Genomic DNA, 15,258 nt, shown 5'->3' with positions numbered 1-15,258 from the left:
ATGTGATGCTGATGGCAGCAGTTTTTCCCCCAGCTTTTAATTTCTCTTGCACACACACACACATACACACTTCTTGCACTGGCTTTATGGTGTTTTCAAAGATTGGGGTTGGGTTAGGTTAAACCCCTTTGCAGTCACTGGTTCATCTGGGTTTGCTTAAAAAACCTCTTGACAGCCAAGCATTTAAAATACTGGGGAGAGTTATCTGAGGCACCTCTCCCTCAGGTGTGCATCCATTTCAAATGGGCACAGTAAAGCAGCTATAGCCACTGATTTCTCTGGCTGTCTGGAGTTGACTGAAGGTTGGTAGTACTTTTAAATTAGACTTCTCTTGTGTTTCTTTTAAAAATAAAAGCCACAATGCATTTATTGTTTTGAAAGACTTAATTTCTGGTAGGAATTATTTCCACCTAGCAGGAAAGGTAAAAGGTTGCCATGAGCTGAGCTCTGATCAGCTGTGTGGTAGCTGGTGAAGTTTGTTGGACCCTGAAATATGTAGCCCCTGCAAAGGGTGTTCAGAGCTGCCTTTGATCACTGCTCTGACTGGGCTAACATGGATCTCCTACTTTGCTCCTAGAGGGTCAGTAATCCCTTGCACTTGCTCGTGAACTGTTGTATTTTCCAGCCTGGATTTTGCAACAGCTTGTTCCTCACGTACCCACTTGCATGTGCAAAAGCTGCTGTTGATGCCATACAAGCAATACTCCTATAAAGCTTTTAAATTAGCCTGGTGGAGATACATTTAAATATGAAATCATAACCTTAAAATAAACTACACCTTAGGAAAAGTTTTAAAGTGTAAAATTTTACCTGCAAGAGAGGATCTTAACCAGAGATTGCATATTATATAGGAATTACAAGGTCAAGAAAATGTTACATTCCGGCAGAGTTGTTTTACATTCCTTGCCCCTTATAAGCCTTTTGCTTAGGGCAGCTTAAAGACATACGTTTCATAACAAACAACTCATTCAGGTTGAGGAAGGGACAAGGTTCTTCTTATTCTTTCCTCTTTCTCACCCTGCCTCCAGTCTAAAGCTGTTAGGAAAGGATTTGGAATTTGCTATAGCTACCAGTTCTGCTGACTTGGGTCTCCGTGAGACTGTAAAAATACCTTGAAACACAAGCCTCAAATGAATTTTCAGTGGTTTTGTAACTTTCATAATCTGCTCTTGGAAGTAGTTAAGTTCCAGGAGGAAAAACATAGGTTTCTAGTACCCAGGTTTTGACAATGGAAAAGTATTTAAGATTCATACCAACATGGCAACAAGTGTAGAAGGGTGTTGGCATGGCTCAGGTAGGAGGAAGGCAGCAGAATGGCTGTGTTCTTGCATCAGGTTGTATCCCTAAAATGTGCTCAAGGATGCTTCCTGCTTGTGGCTGTAATGGTGCATCACATGTGGGGGAAGCAGGCCTTTTATGTAGAGTTGATTGGAATCCATATGTAATTGAAGAGAATACAACTTCCTGATCAGAATTTAAAAGTCTTTCTGTTGCCATTTATTTCTTGCTGCTTGAGCTACTCTTTATGCTCAATCTCCATTGGAGCAGGGAGAATGAGTGCAGCTGACTTATCCCCAGGCTGCTTAGATCTGTAGTTACTGGTGCCTGCAAAGCATGGCTGCAGAAGCAGCTTCTAAAAAGCAGAATTCGAGTACCTGCTTGGAAGATTTTTTGTGGTCATTTATCCAATATCTACAGTGAACTGTGGCTGCCAGCTGTTACCAACATCATCAACTTGCTGCCCCTATGATTTGTAAGAAATTGTGTTGCATCCATACCTAAAGCAAAGTAGTTCTCCCTTACTTGATTCTTTTCCTAGAGAGTGGCAGCTGATGGCGTCAGGCAATCAAAAAAGAAAATAAGTGATGGGAATACTGAATTTTCTACCACTCTATGGGTTTGGAGCATTAATGCAAAGGAAGTTAAACATCTGCTTTCTTGAGTCTCCTGGGTTTGTACCACCATTGTTCTTCAGAACACCTAATGATTTATTCATTGTATTAGAGCCTACATCAGTGAGCAAGGAAAGGAGAGTAACTGGCTGCAGGCAGGGCACAGGCCTGTTTTTACACACCTTTTAAATATTTCCAATTACTGAAATGACTTCAGGAGGAAGAAGACGCCGATACCATCTTTCTAATATATGTGTAATGGAAATGTTTGCCTATCTGGGAAGTGCCCTTATATCTGCTACAGATATCTTTTAAGAGTCTTAATAAGTCAGGAGATTGTACACTCTTCATAGAAAGACATTTATCTGTAATTAGTATCAGTAGTGGTGATGAGATGGTATTCTCAGGTTGCTGCCTCTGAAATTGTTAAAATCTAGGTACCTTCCTCTCCTTCACACTTCTTTGCTTTTAAAAATAGCACCTGTTTTGAAACTCAGTGCTTTATTTCTTTCCTTGCCTTAAAATATCACCTTTAAATACTGTGCTGGTAATTTACAAGCAGTTTATCAACTGGTACATTTAGCCACTGACCAGTCTTTGTTTGTGAGTACACAGACTATTTAAATCCTGGCAGGAAATTTGTCAATGGACCTTAGAGAGATATTTAAGTCCTCTCAGCCTGGAAGCAGCTTAAAAGATACTGAATGGTGAATTAGCATTTTTCCACGCACAGCTCTCACAATAAACACATTTGTAATCAGATTTAGCGTCAAGCTGCATGAGTTATTAGTGCTTGGCAAAGTATCATCTAGTGTTTCATTTTGTTATAATGTTTCAAAAAGGCCGTTTATTGAAATGTACAGGAAATACACACCTTACACAAATACAATGCAGAACACTCTTTACAAATACCAGGGTATTCATCAGAATTTTAGAACAGTAGAACAGCCCAAGTTGAAAGGGACCTCAAAAGATCACCTGATCCAACTTTTGTGGGAAAGGAAGCCTAGATGAGATTATTTAGCACCCTGTTCAATTGCAGGGATTGATGGAACTGTATCCAGATAAAAACATTTATTCATATGATTTGTCTACTAGGCAACTTTTCTCCCTCTTCATGAAAGTTACTTGTTTTTCTCTGCTCAAAAGGGAAAAGATGCACCAAACACATTATTAGCTTTCTGCCGATGGAAAAAAGTAAATTTGCCTTAGTGGCATGTACTAAGGATATTGAAGCATTTGGCCATGCTTCTGGATTTATAAGGAAAATAGGTCCAGAAATGCTGTTTTTTTGGGGTTTTTTTGGCACATTTTCTTCCCAGATCAGAATATGCAGATTGTTTACTAGATTTACAGAGGGGAAGTCTGCATGCTGACTGCCCACTAGACTATATTTGAGAGCATTATGCCTAAGCTGTTCTTAGCAAATCCAAATAGTTTATGTAGTAACATAATCCTGTCTATTCATCTAGCTCTGTGTTTGTTGGTGGGTTTATACATATCACACTACATGTTTATGTACATGCATTACACTTCCTTTTCCCTACTGCCCTCTGTGAGGCATTACAGCTAATTTATTTTGGAGTGCCAGAAGTGCTCTCATCGGGCGCTGTCACAGACACGCGCACTGTGTCTCTGGATTGTGGGAATGGCAGGGATTGCTGCATAAACGCACACGACGTGTGGTATGTGCAGGGGGAACAGTGCTCAGACAAACAGCAATTGCTTCTAGGTAGTACTAGCTGATGAATCATGTACTTGACAGAATTCTGCTTTTTTTGGTTTTTTATCCCTGTTACTGGATGCTTCTGTGAATTTTTGGCATTTTCCCAGAGTCCACACTGCTTCCAGCTGAGATGCCAAACCCCACTGCTGTTTGGATTTGCGCAACACCGCTTTAATACCCAGAGCTCCTCCATAAATAGTTCTGCTCTCCCCACGCCCAGCTAGAAAACAACCACAGGAAATCAGGGAATGTGCAGCCAGCACAGCTTAGCTGGCACTAATTGATCTGAGCCAGCACAGCCTGCATGAGAGCATTCATGTACGTAGCCTGCCCTGCTGGCTGGTTGCGGCTGCTGCCTCGGGAGCTCTGGTGCCTGCTTTTTAGGAGGCACCATATTGCTACAGCCTCACAACAGCAGCAGCAGCAGCGTTTTTGTTGTTGCTCGAAGGAGTTGCGCTCCTGTAGGAAGTGTACGCAGCCACCCCCTTCCCTCTCCCTTTCTCCCTGCCTCCCTGCTTCCCTCCCTCCCACTTCATCCCACTCCACTACTGGAGGCTTTCTCAGCTGCATGCAGTTGTCAGGGCAGACAGTCTCAGGAACTTGTAGTTGCTTTCTAAATGAGGAAAAATTCAAGAAAGGCAGAGGACGGATGTTTTTACTGAAGTGAGTGAGCAATTAGTACACAGGGGTCACCAGGCAAGGGATTTGGATTTGGAGCTGGAAACATCAGGGTCTGTTTGGATCTTTTTAGCTAAAGGCGTGAGCTTACTGCTGCTGTGACTTGCAGGGGTTTTTTTCCCCCTCTCTGCATCCTGAGACCTTTTTTTTTTCCTTTCTCTCTCATTTCCTTTGGTGTATGGGAACATAGCTGACTTCAAGTATGAAGATTCAAGAACATCCAAGCATGCCTGAAAACAAGTTGCAAAGAAATCAAGATGCTGATGATCAGGAAAACAGCTTTGTATCTGAAGTGCCTCGGCTGGATTTAACGTCACTGTGCGATGACAACAACTGGGAAGGTAGGATTGTGTGATGGCTGGTTGTGTGAGTGAAACAGGAGAGAGGGAATCCTGACTGGGTGTATCTTTATGTGACCACGTTCCCTTGCTAAAAACAATAGAAAAGCAACTTTGTCCTGAATATAGAACTGAAAGTTTGGAGAAACGGGAAGCAAATACTGAATGATGCTAACTCTAATTGTCACTTAGAGGTGGAAAATGAAATGTTTTATTCTTGAAGTTACTTTCATGTTCTATTTAGTACTGTTAAGTCTCTGAGGATTTCAAGATACCTTATTTCTTAGTGGCTGGTCAGTGGTAATTAAGCTAGACTGCCCTACACTTCAAAGCAACTGGGTATTTGAGAGTCTAAAAGGAACTTTTCTTCAATCACTGTTTGGAAATAATGATTCACACCTGAAAAGCACAGCTGGTAAAAAATGCTATCTGTTACTTTGTCTTACAGCCAACTTTTTTTTGTGTATGCTGTGAAGGAATTTTGATGACCAGCTTAAATGGCAGTGTTAAATTGATTGTATGTCATATAAATTGCTGTAATACAGTTTCTTAGCTCTCCTCTGCAGAGTACACGCTTGGTTGGCTGTACACTTACTCATTTAAGAGTGGGAATCTAAGCAAAATCTGTGGGTGCCATGACCTTAATTTCATTTGAAATTGAGATGAAATGAAGGTGTCCAGTAGTTTTGGGATCAAACACTTTTCTAGTTACTGAGTATGTGTCTGTGTACAAGCCAGAGTTCTTCTGTTACTTTATGCTTTAGGAGTGAAAGAGGTTTTAACAGGGAAGAAGCAGAAAAGCACAAGTGTGGTGTTTTAATGAAGCAAGAGAGGGAAAATGTGCGACTAATTCATTGCTCTAAAATAACAATCTCTGATGAACACTGAGAAGGGAAGTCCTCTGCTCCTGCCTCCACAGTGTACGTGATCTAGTATGTTTTGCCTTTCCCTCTAGGAGATGAGCAGTTATGACACTTCAGGTGCAGGTAAAGAAATCCCACATCCATGGCTGCCTTTGATTCAGCCAGGCCAGCAGACACCGTGCACAGGAGGGAATTTTCCCATTTGCTTGCTATGTGGGGATTCCCTGGGTGGAATCACCGCACATGCAGCACGGCTGATCAAAGCACCACGGAAAGGCTACCATGCAGCCCTGGCTGCTGGATGTTTACTGAGGGGCCAATTAGCAGAGCCCTGCAGGGTCTCAAGCCAGGGTGAGCACGTCTGCGTTCTCAGAGGTGATGTGTGGCTTCAGCCCTCCTGTGAACCTTGGGGAATAATGACTTTTTTTTTCCCTTCCTGCATTACTAATAGCAGTCATATGAACACATGAAGGGGAGAGCACAGCTCCTGTCTGCCTGCCAGAGGCTTTCCCATTGTATGAAATAGGTTGCTTCTTTGGTACAACTCCCTCTTAGTAGGCATGCTCTTATGTTTGGATTCTAGCTTTCTTTTGCCCTGCAAACATGACGCAGGATTATGGGCACATGTGACTGTGCTTCTCTCTGATTGCTCCTTCCTCCCTTCTGTTCACGTGTATTTCGCAGGAGGAGGAGGTGGGCAGTTGCAAAAGAATCAGCTGTCTGGGGTGAGAGAGACATCATCTTCTGAAATGCGTGCCTTCCAGAATCACCATTTTGTTGGTGTGGGTGAACAGCAGCAAAATGGTGCCTTCTGTGTCTCAGCAAGGACAGACTGAGTCTTTCCTAGCTGTGGATATTCATTCAAGCTTGCAGAAGCCAGGAAGAGGAATATCTTAACATCAACTCTCGAACTGCTTCTGTAGCTAACAGCAGAGTCTGTTGCTGAGACTGGCTTTGCAGGGCAGGGCTGTGCCACCCATCCACACCTCTAGCAACAAGGACATCCATCCTCCCTTTCCTTACCAGCCAGCCCAAGTCACTCAATCCTTCACACATCTCTGCAGGATCCATGCCACAGCTCTGGTTGCATCCCCAATGAGAAACAGAAAGGACTGTGCCTTCAGAAGCTTTAATACTGAGCTGTTTATTGCTTTGTTCTAGCAAATGTGGTAGGTCCATCTCTTAGGAAATTACCCATTCTTCAGGACATAGTTGAGCTAATGTTAGGGGTGATGGTCGTCTATATCATACATACAGGCCAGCTAGTGACTGGGGCAACTGCTGGGACTTGCACAAGAGATGTGTGAGAACAATTACAGGTTGAGGACTTGCTTTCAGCTGTGGCTGCCACTGCCTCCAGTCAAGTGTTAGGAAAGAGCCTTCAACAATGGGCACAAAATTACACAAGATGACCTTGTCCATTGACTAGATTTTATTTGTCACTCAGGCAGGCTCTCCATCATTTAAAGAGCAGAGCTACTTTAAAAGCCCTCAGTCAGGGGCACAGAACTATGAGAACTGCTGCCAGGTGAGCTGGCAGGCCCTGTGCCCTTCATGTTACACTAGAAGTAATTTCTACCAGATTTGTTTTCCCCATACCTTTCATCTCATAGTCAGATCTGTACACAAGGAGAGATTGGCTGTACTTCTCCAGGCTGTGTTCCCTTTACCTAAAGCTGAGCACAGAGAGGACAGAGACATTTTCTCCCTGCTCCCTGCAATGCAGCCTCACACTTTGCCATGTACCCACCTTCTGCATCCTACTCACCTGCTAAGTATAGAGGCTTGTGTAGGAATCATCAGGCTATTGACGCAGCACTCAGGGCGTGAGCAGTGCCCCAGCCAAATTCAGGCACTGAACTCCTTGCCTCGGTGCATTTCCCATGGTCCAGGAGTATTTTCCTGGTGTGCACTTGGAGGTGTGGATCAGGGAGTTTTATTGCCCTGGATGTGGACCAAGCTGTCCCTGTGAGCTGGGATGTCACTCCTGACTCTGCCTGCTGAGCTGGTCAGGGGCTGCCAGCTGAGATGGCTTTGGGAGCAGGCGTGTCCAGAGCTGCTTCCACAGCTAAGGTTTCTAATTGTTGTGGATTACATTTGAGTCGGGTGCAGTGACTGAGGGGAACAGAGTGTTCTCTCACAGGCCAGCACTATTGTGCAGATTTCTCACCAAATGTTTCTAATTCTAGCCCAGAACTTGCTATCCTGTCCTCAAGGAAAATCTGGAAGTATGTTGCTCTCCATAGCAGCGGCTGGCCCTGTCAGCAGGCAGTTCAGTAAATCAATATGATGTGTGATTGCTGCTGATGTCACCCGATTACTGACACTTTTAAAAAGTTCTGTAGCTGAGATTTCAAGCAGAGTTTGCAGTAACAAGCTCTTATGAAACAATCAGCTGGCATTTTTCTTCAAGCTTAAAAAAATAAATAAAAGCAGAAGTTTAAAAAACAATTTGAGTTCAAGCATTGCAGCACTTGAGACCCTGAGGATGAAGCTGATCTACAAATAGTTTTGGCACTGACTTAATGATGCTTTCCCATGGAAAAAAACCAAAGTAATGCAGAAAAAAATCCATATAGTATAGCAGAAGGGAAGCTGAACTTAGTTTTCTTTTTTCCAACACTGTGAACTTAGATTGATAAGCTTATTTGTGTGTAACACTCTTTAGCGTAAGAAATCAAAAGGGGGTGAGGCACATCCTATTTTTATTACTAAATATCAAAAAAATTGCATTGTTTACTGAATAGCATCAAAATATTAAAATTGGTTTTTTGATTGTTATGCCATGCTATAAACAAAATACAAAGTTTGCTTGCTAGCTGAGAGATGTGTCATCTCACTGAGTGAAGAGGTGTGGTAGTGCTGTATTTGGGCTATTCTTTTGATCTATGTAGGAAGAATGCCTGCTGATTTATTCAAACAAGGATATTTTCATAGTTATTTATAAGATGAAAATAGGTCATTACTGAGCTACTGAATGCTTTGGATGGAGTTTTAAATTACTTTATTCATTTCATTATGAGAGGTCTTTCTGGAGTCTTTTAAGTGGTATTTGATACTAGCACCTCAGGTGTTAAAATGAGTTTAGACTTTTCAATCCCTCTGGACTTACTTGAATTTACAGCAGCTAAGGTTTGGCCTCATTTGTTTGACAGATGGGTGTGTGTAGAAGCAGTGTTAGCAGCATGTATGAGCTGTGTGGCTGCAGAGAGGGAAACATGAGATGCCTATGGCGTTTTGCTGGCTGCAGCTTAAGTGGTATTTGTGTGTAGACACCCCTCTGTTGGCCCTGCAGCCCCCAGTAACCCTGTGGCAAATACACAATGCAGTGATTAAAAAAAGACAGGTTTTGTCAGCAAGATGGCTTGGAGCTCACCTGTAATACAGCAGTTTGGTACAATAAATCTTTCTTCTTGTGTGAGGCACTTAAAGGTTCAGGTTTATTAAAATCTCCAGCCCTCTATGCAGCAGGTTGGCAGAGAGGTTGTACTGCCATAGGCAATGCTCTGTGTGCCTGTGGAGCTCTGCAGAGCCACACCTGGCAGATGGCTGACAGCTTTGTATAAAGATGAGCTGGTTGTGGGATTTTGAGAGGGAGGGCAGCACTTCTGAGGGACTGCAGTCTCACTACCAACACAGTTCACTGCTTCTGTGCCAGCTTAGAAAAGGCATGCCTGGAAGAAATGCCTAGAGAGTCTGACCAAGGCATTAAAAATTTTTTCACCCTTTCTCTGCACTGGTACAGCCATGGTGGCTAAATATTCCTCCCCTACCCCTTCCTCCCCCTGCCCCCGCCATGCAAAGCTGTCATTCTGGAAAATGGAGGGGAAAATAGTACATGAAAAGAAGGTGGAGATGAGTAGAAAACTGAGATTTTTCCCTGAGCAGGAGAGATCTGTTCAGTACAGAAGAGGAGTCAGTGTACCTGCTCTGTCAAGTCAGTGGCAAAGAAAAGGTGAAATGTTTACAATCTCTACTGGGATTTTGTTCTTCAATTAGCAGGAAGGGGAAAGGCTGACAGCATTAATTACGATAGTGGATGCTTTAAAACTGGACTTCATAGCAGATACTTCAAAACCATTCAGTCCAGGAGTGCAGCAGTCTTCAGAAAAAGCTCAATGCTGTGATAGCTGTCTTGGCTAAATGAATAACAAAAGATATTATGCATCCTGTTAAAGAGGAATTAATTGGTTGTGCACTGTCAGAAAAAGGAGTAGCTTACCCTTAGTGGGTTCCCGTGTGTTTGTGTGATCCAGCAATTCCAGTGGTTCCAGCTGAAGGGCCTGGCACCTGGCCAGCAGGAGAGAGAAGGCAGTTAGACTGCAGTGCTGATCCACTCAGTGATCTGATGTAGATAAAATTTGTAATTTTTACATATCTAAATATGTTCCTTGATGAATTGCTGTGTTGCTCTCAGGGGTCTAGCCATTTTTTTGTCTGACTGAGGTTTTGTCTTCTAAATGTGTATGGTCAGCAAGGGAAACAAAATTACCCATGGAGTCAGGCCTTCCAGGAGCAAGGGTTAAAGAAAACTGATTTTCTGTAGCAGCCATTTCTTCTGTCAAGAAGATTTTCCTTTTAGGACTTTTTTTTTTCTTCTCCTTTTTAACACTTTCTTCTTTGGAATGGGAGTTTTCTGTTTTGGGGGAGTATTTTGAAATCAACAAAATACAAAGTAGACACACCCCAGTCTCAATTAGGTTACATAAAGTGCTTTGTTGTCTTTTGGGGTTTGATCAGAGGCTCTTTGAGCCATTGCAATTCCCTGAATGTCGCGTGCTATCTGGTTTTAAATCCACCTTGGACAAAGTCACATACATCATGCATGATTAATAATGGCTTTGTTAGCTGGTGTGGTAGGAGCTTAATTTAGTTACTGCTAAATATGCCTGATTTTTTCTAAGTTTATTCTATCTATGTAAATCCCATGGAGGTGTTACTTAACAATTTCCAAGAGGAAATTCAGTTTGAGGGTGAGAGGTATTCAAACAATTAGAAGTGAGAGATGTCTAGAAGAATTTCATGCATCATTTAACTCTCCTTCCTGCTGGTCAAATATATCAATTTTTTTTTCCCCTTTGTATTACCCTTTATTTTGCTACAAAAGATCTTGTGAGACCCTTCCTAAAATCAAGAGATTCAGGGAAGTGGATACAAAATATTTCAGGTATTAGAAAATGCCAAGGCTGAACAGAGCTTAGAAAAACTCTTTTTTCAGAAATTACCCAAAGGAAGTTCAGGCTACCTAAGCTTCCAAACCTTAGCAAAACAGCCTACATACACTTTGGGCTTGCACACCCCCTGGAAGCGGCCCCTGTGAGCCAGGCTTGTATGTGCTTCTCTTACCACAACACCTTTGAGGGGCTCTTAGGCAAAAAGCTTGTGCAAAAACCTCCTGTCATCCCTTTCAGGGTAGCACATCAGTGTGCATGCAGCACCAGCCTCTAAACAGAGGCTTGCCATTTGTATCCATGTGCTAAGGAAGAAGGCAAAAGGAGGAGAGCATAACTGGAAGATGTGCACAAGCAAAAGAGCACTGAGCTCATGGCTGCTGCATTGGCAATGATCTCACACTGCCCAAATTGTACAGAGGGGGAATGTTAAACAGCACGGAGGTTCTGCAGGGGAATCCTCATGCAATCCACTCTGAGCTGTGAAAACATTAACCTTCTTCAGCAAAAGGAAACCCTGCTTTTTATTCATAAACTGATAAGTTCAAAAGCCCCCTCTCTTCGTGAATGAAGAATAGACGCACTAGGCACAGGAAACAATTAATTCTTAGCTCTGGGACTGGTCTGGGAGCTTTCTATAAGGTTTTTGTTTTGTTACTTGACTCTAGAACTATTTGTTAGATTTAGAAGTTCAAAGCCTAGCTCTTAGCACCACAGGATTAGACAGTTTAAGTAGGAGCATGCAAATCAGCTTAGTAAACTATCTGAACACAAAATGTTAGACTCCTTATGGCATCTGGAGGGAGTGATCACAAGATTGAGGCGATTGCTTTCCGTGGGCTCTATTATGCTAATCAGCAGTGCTAAATTGGGTTTCCCTTTCTCTCCCACTCCACCACCTCCCTGTACAACATTGCTTTTGCTTCTGGCTGGTTAGGTTGTCCAGGGGGCTGAAGATTTCCTCACTTTTCTACCATACTGTAAGCAGGAGGATTGCGTGTGAAAGGGAAAAAGGGAAACTCAGACCATATTACTCTTATTGTTAATATGTGGGCTGGGCACCCTGTGGAACAGGTGGTAATGTGGGACACCTTTTGCTTGCAGATAAGAAGAACCTATGCTTACTCCTAGGCTTTGAATTTCCAGTAGCAGGCAATAGGGGGGCCTATAGGAGAACCATTAACATGCTATTCATTTACAGCATTTGTACATTCTAAAACTGAAAAAAATTCCTTCTGGAATCCAGTTGCCTCTTCTGTACACCATGTGCCAATGATGCTCTTTGTCCAGCATAACTTTTTCCTCAAAGGTGCTAGCTGGTGATTGCCTTATTTGGTGTCAGTCCATGGTAATTCCTGGTCAGCCTTTGGGTAGTTTTCTGTTGCACCTAAGACATGACTTATATTTGTGTAGGTTACCTGCTGTGGCCAGGCTTTGTAATGCTTTTTACACAGGGCAGATGGGAGTAATGACCAGAGAATGCCTGGTGACAAGAGTCACAGTCCTGAGCAGGTCAAGGTTCATTAGAAAGTTACCTGGAGTCTGTCTTATGTATAAAGCAAACCTGATAAAACCAGCCTTTGTCTTACTGTTCCCAGAGCCCATCCCTGCTCTTTCCTCATGGCAGCGAGACGGCTTAGACTCAGATGAGGCTCGCCTTTCCCCGCAGGCCGGGCGCTTGATTCGCCAGCTTCTGGATGAGGACAGCGATCCCATGCTGTCCCCTCGCTTCTATGCCTATGGACAGAGCCAACAGTACCTGGATGATACAGAAGTGCCTCCTTCTCCTCCCAATTCTCATTCCTTCATGAGGTGGGTTATGATTTGCCAGTGCTTTCACATGCAGCTGCTAAGGGTTTGCACAGTTGCATCAAGCAGCATCTCTTTGGATCGGCTGTGCTGCCTTGGGTTTGTGTCCCTACTCACAGGGAACTGATATTTTATAAAAAGTTCTTTGTAGTTGATTTCTGGGTTTGTGCATTAATATCTAGGGCTGTTAGAGCACCTTTTGCTATCTGTCATTGCAGAGTAGCAACATAGCATTCTCACTTTCGTGGGCCTTGCCTTTATTCACACAAAGTTGATGTGGCCTCTGCATCAAGATGTACTGTGGCTGTTTGGATAAGTTCTTCCTGCAATCTCTGCTCTTGGCAGGAGACGGAGTTCATCTTTAGGATCTTATGAAGATGACAGAGAAGACCTTACCCCTGCACAACTCACCCGGAGGATTCAGGGGTTGAAGAAAAAGATCAGGAAATTTGAGGACAAATTCGAAGAGGAGAGGAAATACAGAGTGAGTCTCTAGGAGTTAAGCATTTACATGGAGATGGATGCATTAGCAGCAAAGGGAAGGGACACCAGGGAAGTGGGTCAAGCATGCAGAGGGACACCAGGGAAATATGCCAAACATACAGAGGGCTTGAAAGCTTTTATAATGAAGAAAGAAAAAAAAAGGCAGAACACCTACTGCCCCCCCCCCCCGAAATCTGTATGCACACACCAAGCAAATTACATTTCCAGGTATTATGCAATATCCATGCAGCATGAGAAGGAAGGCTAGTGAACTCATAAAACGTTGACCACTGCTTAAGACAGCGTGTAGGAATAGCTATGTTCAATTTCTGTTTGTTTGTTTATTTATTTAACTTCAGCATATGGGAAGCACAGTCGCTGATCTCATTTGCCTGATGGTAATCCCAGAACACCTGTGCATTGCAGCTGCCTTCACTCATGAGCAAGGAACCATAGTCAGGTGCTGCTAAGCAGCAACAGTGTACTGGACTCTTAATTGTTCTGACATGCCCTTCTGATACACAGAAAGCTTTGGAAGGAGCTGTAAAGCTTTGCATGGGTGCATCTTTGGCTATCTAAATGGCAAAGAATTGTTCTGGCATGCAGTAGGAAAGGCTGAAAAAAAATGCTGCTGTAGCCTAGAATTTGGGTTATTTGATGTCTTTGAATGTAAGGCAGCCTTTGGTGTGGATACATGAGTCATAACACTTTTCCAAGTGTTCATGCTAGGTTTCCTCTATTTTAGAGGTACCCTCTTGTTAGGAAACAATAGACACGAGGATTCCAATGTGCATCCGGCCCTCTGAGTCACTCCTACAGCTTAATCATTGGCATCAAATGTTTTGTGTTTTCTAAAAAGAAAATCAATTTCACGATGCCCCTAAGACAGAGTGTTGTGACAGGCAGGAGCAATTAAAGCGAGGTCTGAAGTGGGCTGGTCAGAGGTGTGCAGCTGCCAGTCAGAAGCCAGTGCCTGTGCTCTGTGCTGGGTCCAAATTCCACTGTACCCCTTTGTGCCACAGACTTGTTTCAGTGATCGCTCCTGGTGCTTTAACACAGATTCAGCATGGCTTTTCTTTCCTCCCAGCCTTCCCACAGTGACAAAGCAGCCAACCCTGAAGTGCTCAAATGGACTAATGATTTGGCCAAATTCCGAAAGCAACTTAAAGGTGAGAACCGCCACTGGTGCACCTGGTAGCTTGACTCTGCCTCATTTAGATTTGATGTGAGGCAGTGAACCTGACACTATCACATTTTAAAAATGAAAAAGTGCTCATCTTTCCCTGCTCAGAGTCAAAACTGAAGATCTCGGAGGAAGACCTTGGCCCTGTTGTGCGTCAGCGCAGCAACACGCTCCCCAAGAGCTTCGGCTCTCAGCTGGAGAAGGAGGATGACAAGAAGCAAGACCTGTCAGATAAATCTGCCAAGCCTGCCGTGGAAGTGACCCTTGAATCCATCCAGAAGAAGCTTCAAGAGAAACGAGCAGAGACAAATCGACCTGAAGACATTAAGGTACAATGTAGACAGGTCACCTTTAGGCCTTTATGTGCAAATAGGTTACTTGTGGCTGCACAGTCAGTTGTGAAAGCATTGGGGTCCTCTACATTTTGTTAAAAAGTCTGCAGCCTTTAGTCTGGGCTCACTTGCTTTAATTCCTTTCCCTCTGCCTTTAGCATCTTGATTTTTTTCCCAGCGCTGTTTCTATTGTATGTCATCTTGTGTTCTTTGTCTGACCCTTGCATGTTCCTAGTAATGTTTCTGAATTATTGCCATTTTTTTCTGCCCTGTTTTTGTCTATTTCTGTTGTTCCATCTAAAGCTTTTTGTCAAATTCTGAGTCTTCCAGTGCTTCTGGAGATTTTGTCATCTGCTTGCTTCTTGTTCACTCCAAAATTGAAATGTTCTTCTCTCAGGGTGTGTTACTGCTAACCTTCAGAGTTTCACATTTAGCTCTGTTAGCTGCTGTAATCTCTGAGGGTTATCAGCAGGGAGGTCGTCATGTGTGATGTGAGCTCCTGAGGTTTGGGCAGCCTTGTAAATGAAGTCCTTGAGTCTGCTGACATGTAAATTGTGCACTGCTGTGTAAGAGTGAGGCAGACAGCATTATCTTTGTTTGCTAGATCTGCAGAAGAAAAACATACAGCATGTGTTTTGACTATTCTCTGACTGTGGCAAGAACCAGCAAGCCTGGCTACTTACAGAGGGACTGTGATAGTATTTGGTGCTGTGATAGGGAGAAAAGGCTTGGTGTCTGGCAAATTCAGTGGGGGAATTTTGGCCAACTTAGTTAGAGAGGTTT

General features: G+C 43.3%; 1 protein-coding gene across 9 annotated transcripts in view; it reads left to right on the top strand.

Moving 5' to 3' along the window:
- The window catches only part of FAM13A (family with sequence similarity 13 member A), a 117,187-nt gene that overhangs the window by 89,465 nt on the left and 12,464 nt on the right, over nt 1–15,258 (top strand). For all 9 annotated transcript variants that reach the window (XM_059844097.1, XM_059844093.1, XM_059844096.1 and 6 more), the window contains 5 exons: nt 4,487–4,637; nt 12,267–12,480; nt 12,823–12,961; nt 14,048–14,129; nt 14,252–14,472. In XM_059844097.1, the coding sequence (XP_059700080.1) occupies nt 4,487–4,637; nt 12,267–12,480; nt 12,823–12,961; nt 14,048–14,129; nt 14,252–14,472 (807 nt within the window). The remainder of the gene's footprint in view (nt 1–4,486; nt 4,638–12,266; nt 12,481–12,822; nt 12,962–14,047; nt 14,130–14,251; nt 14,473–15,258) is intronic.

Source organism: Haemorhous mexicanus, chromosome 4 (genome assembly GCF_027477595.1).
Source record: "Haemorhous mexicanus isolate bHaeMex1 chromosome 4, bHaeMex1.pri, whole genome shotgun sequence".
NCBI lineage: Eukaryota > Metazoa > Chordata > Aves > Passeriformes > Fringillidae > Haemorhous > Haemorhous mexicanus.
Note: the sequence above shows the minus strand (reverse complement) of the source record. Positions and strands in the feature narration are given on the sequence as shown.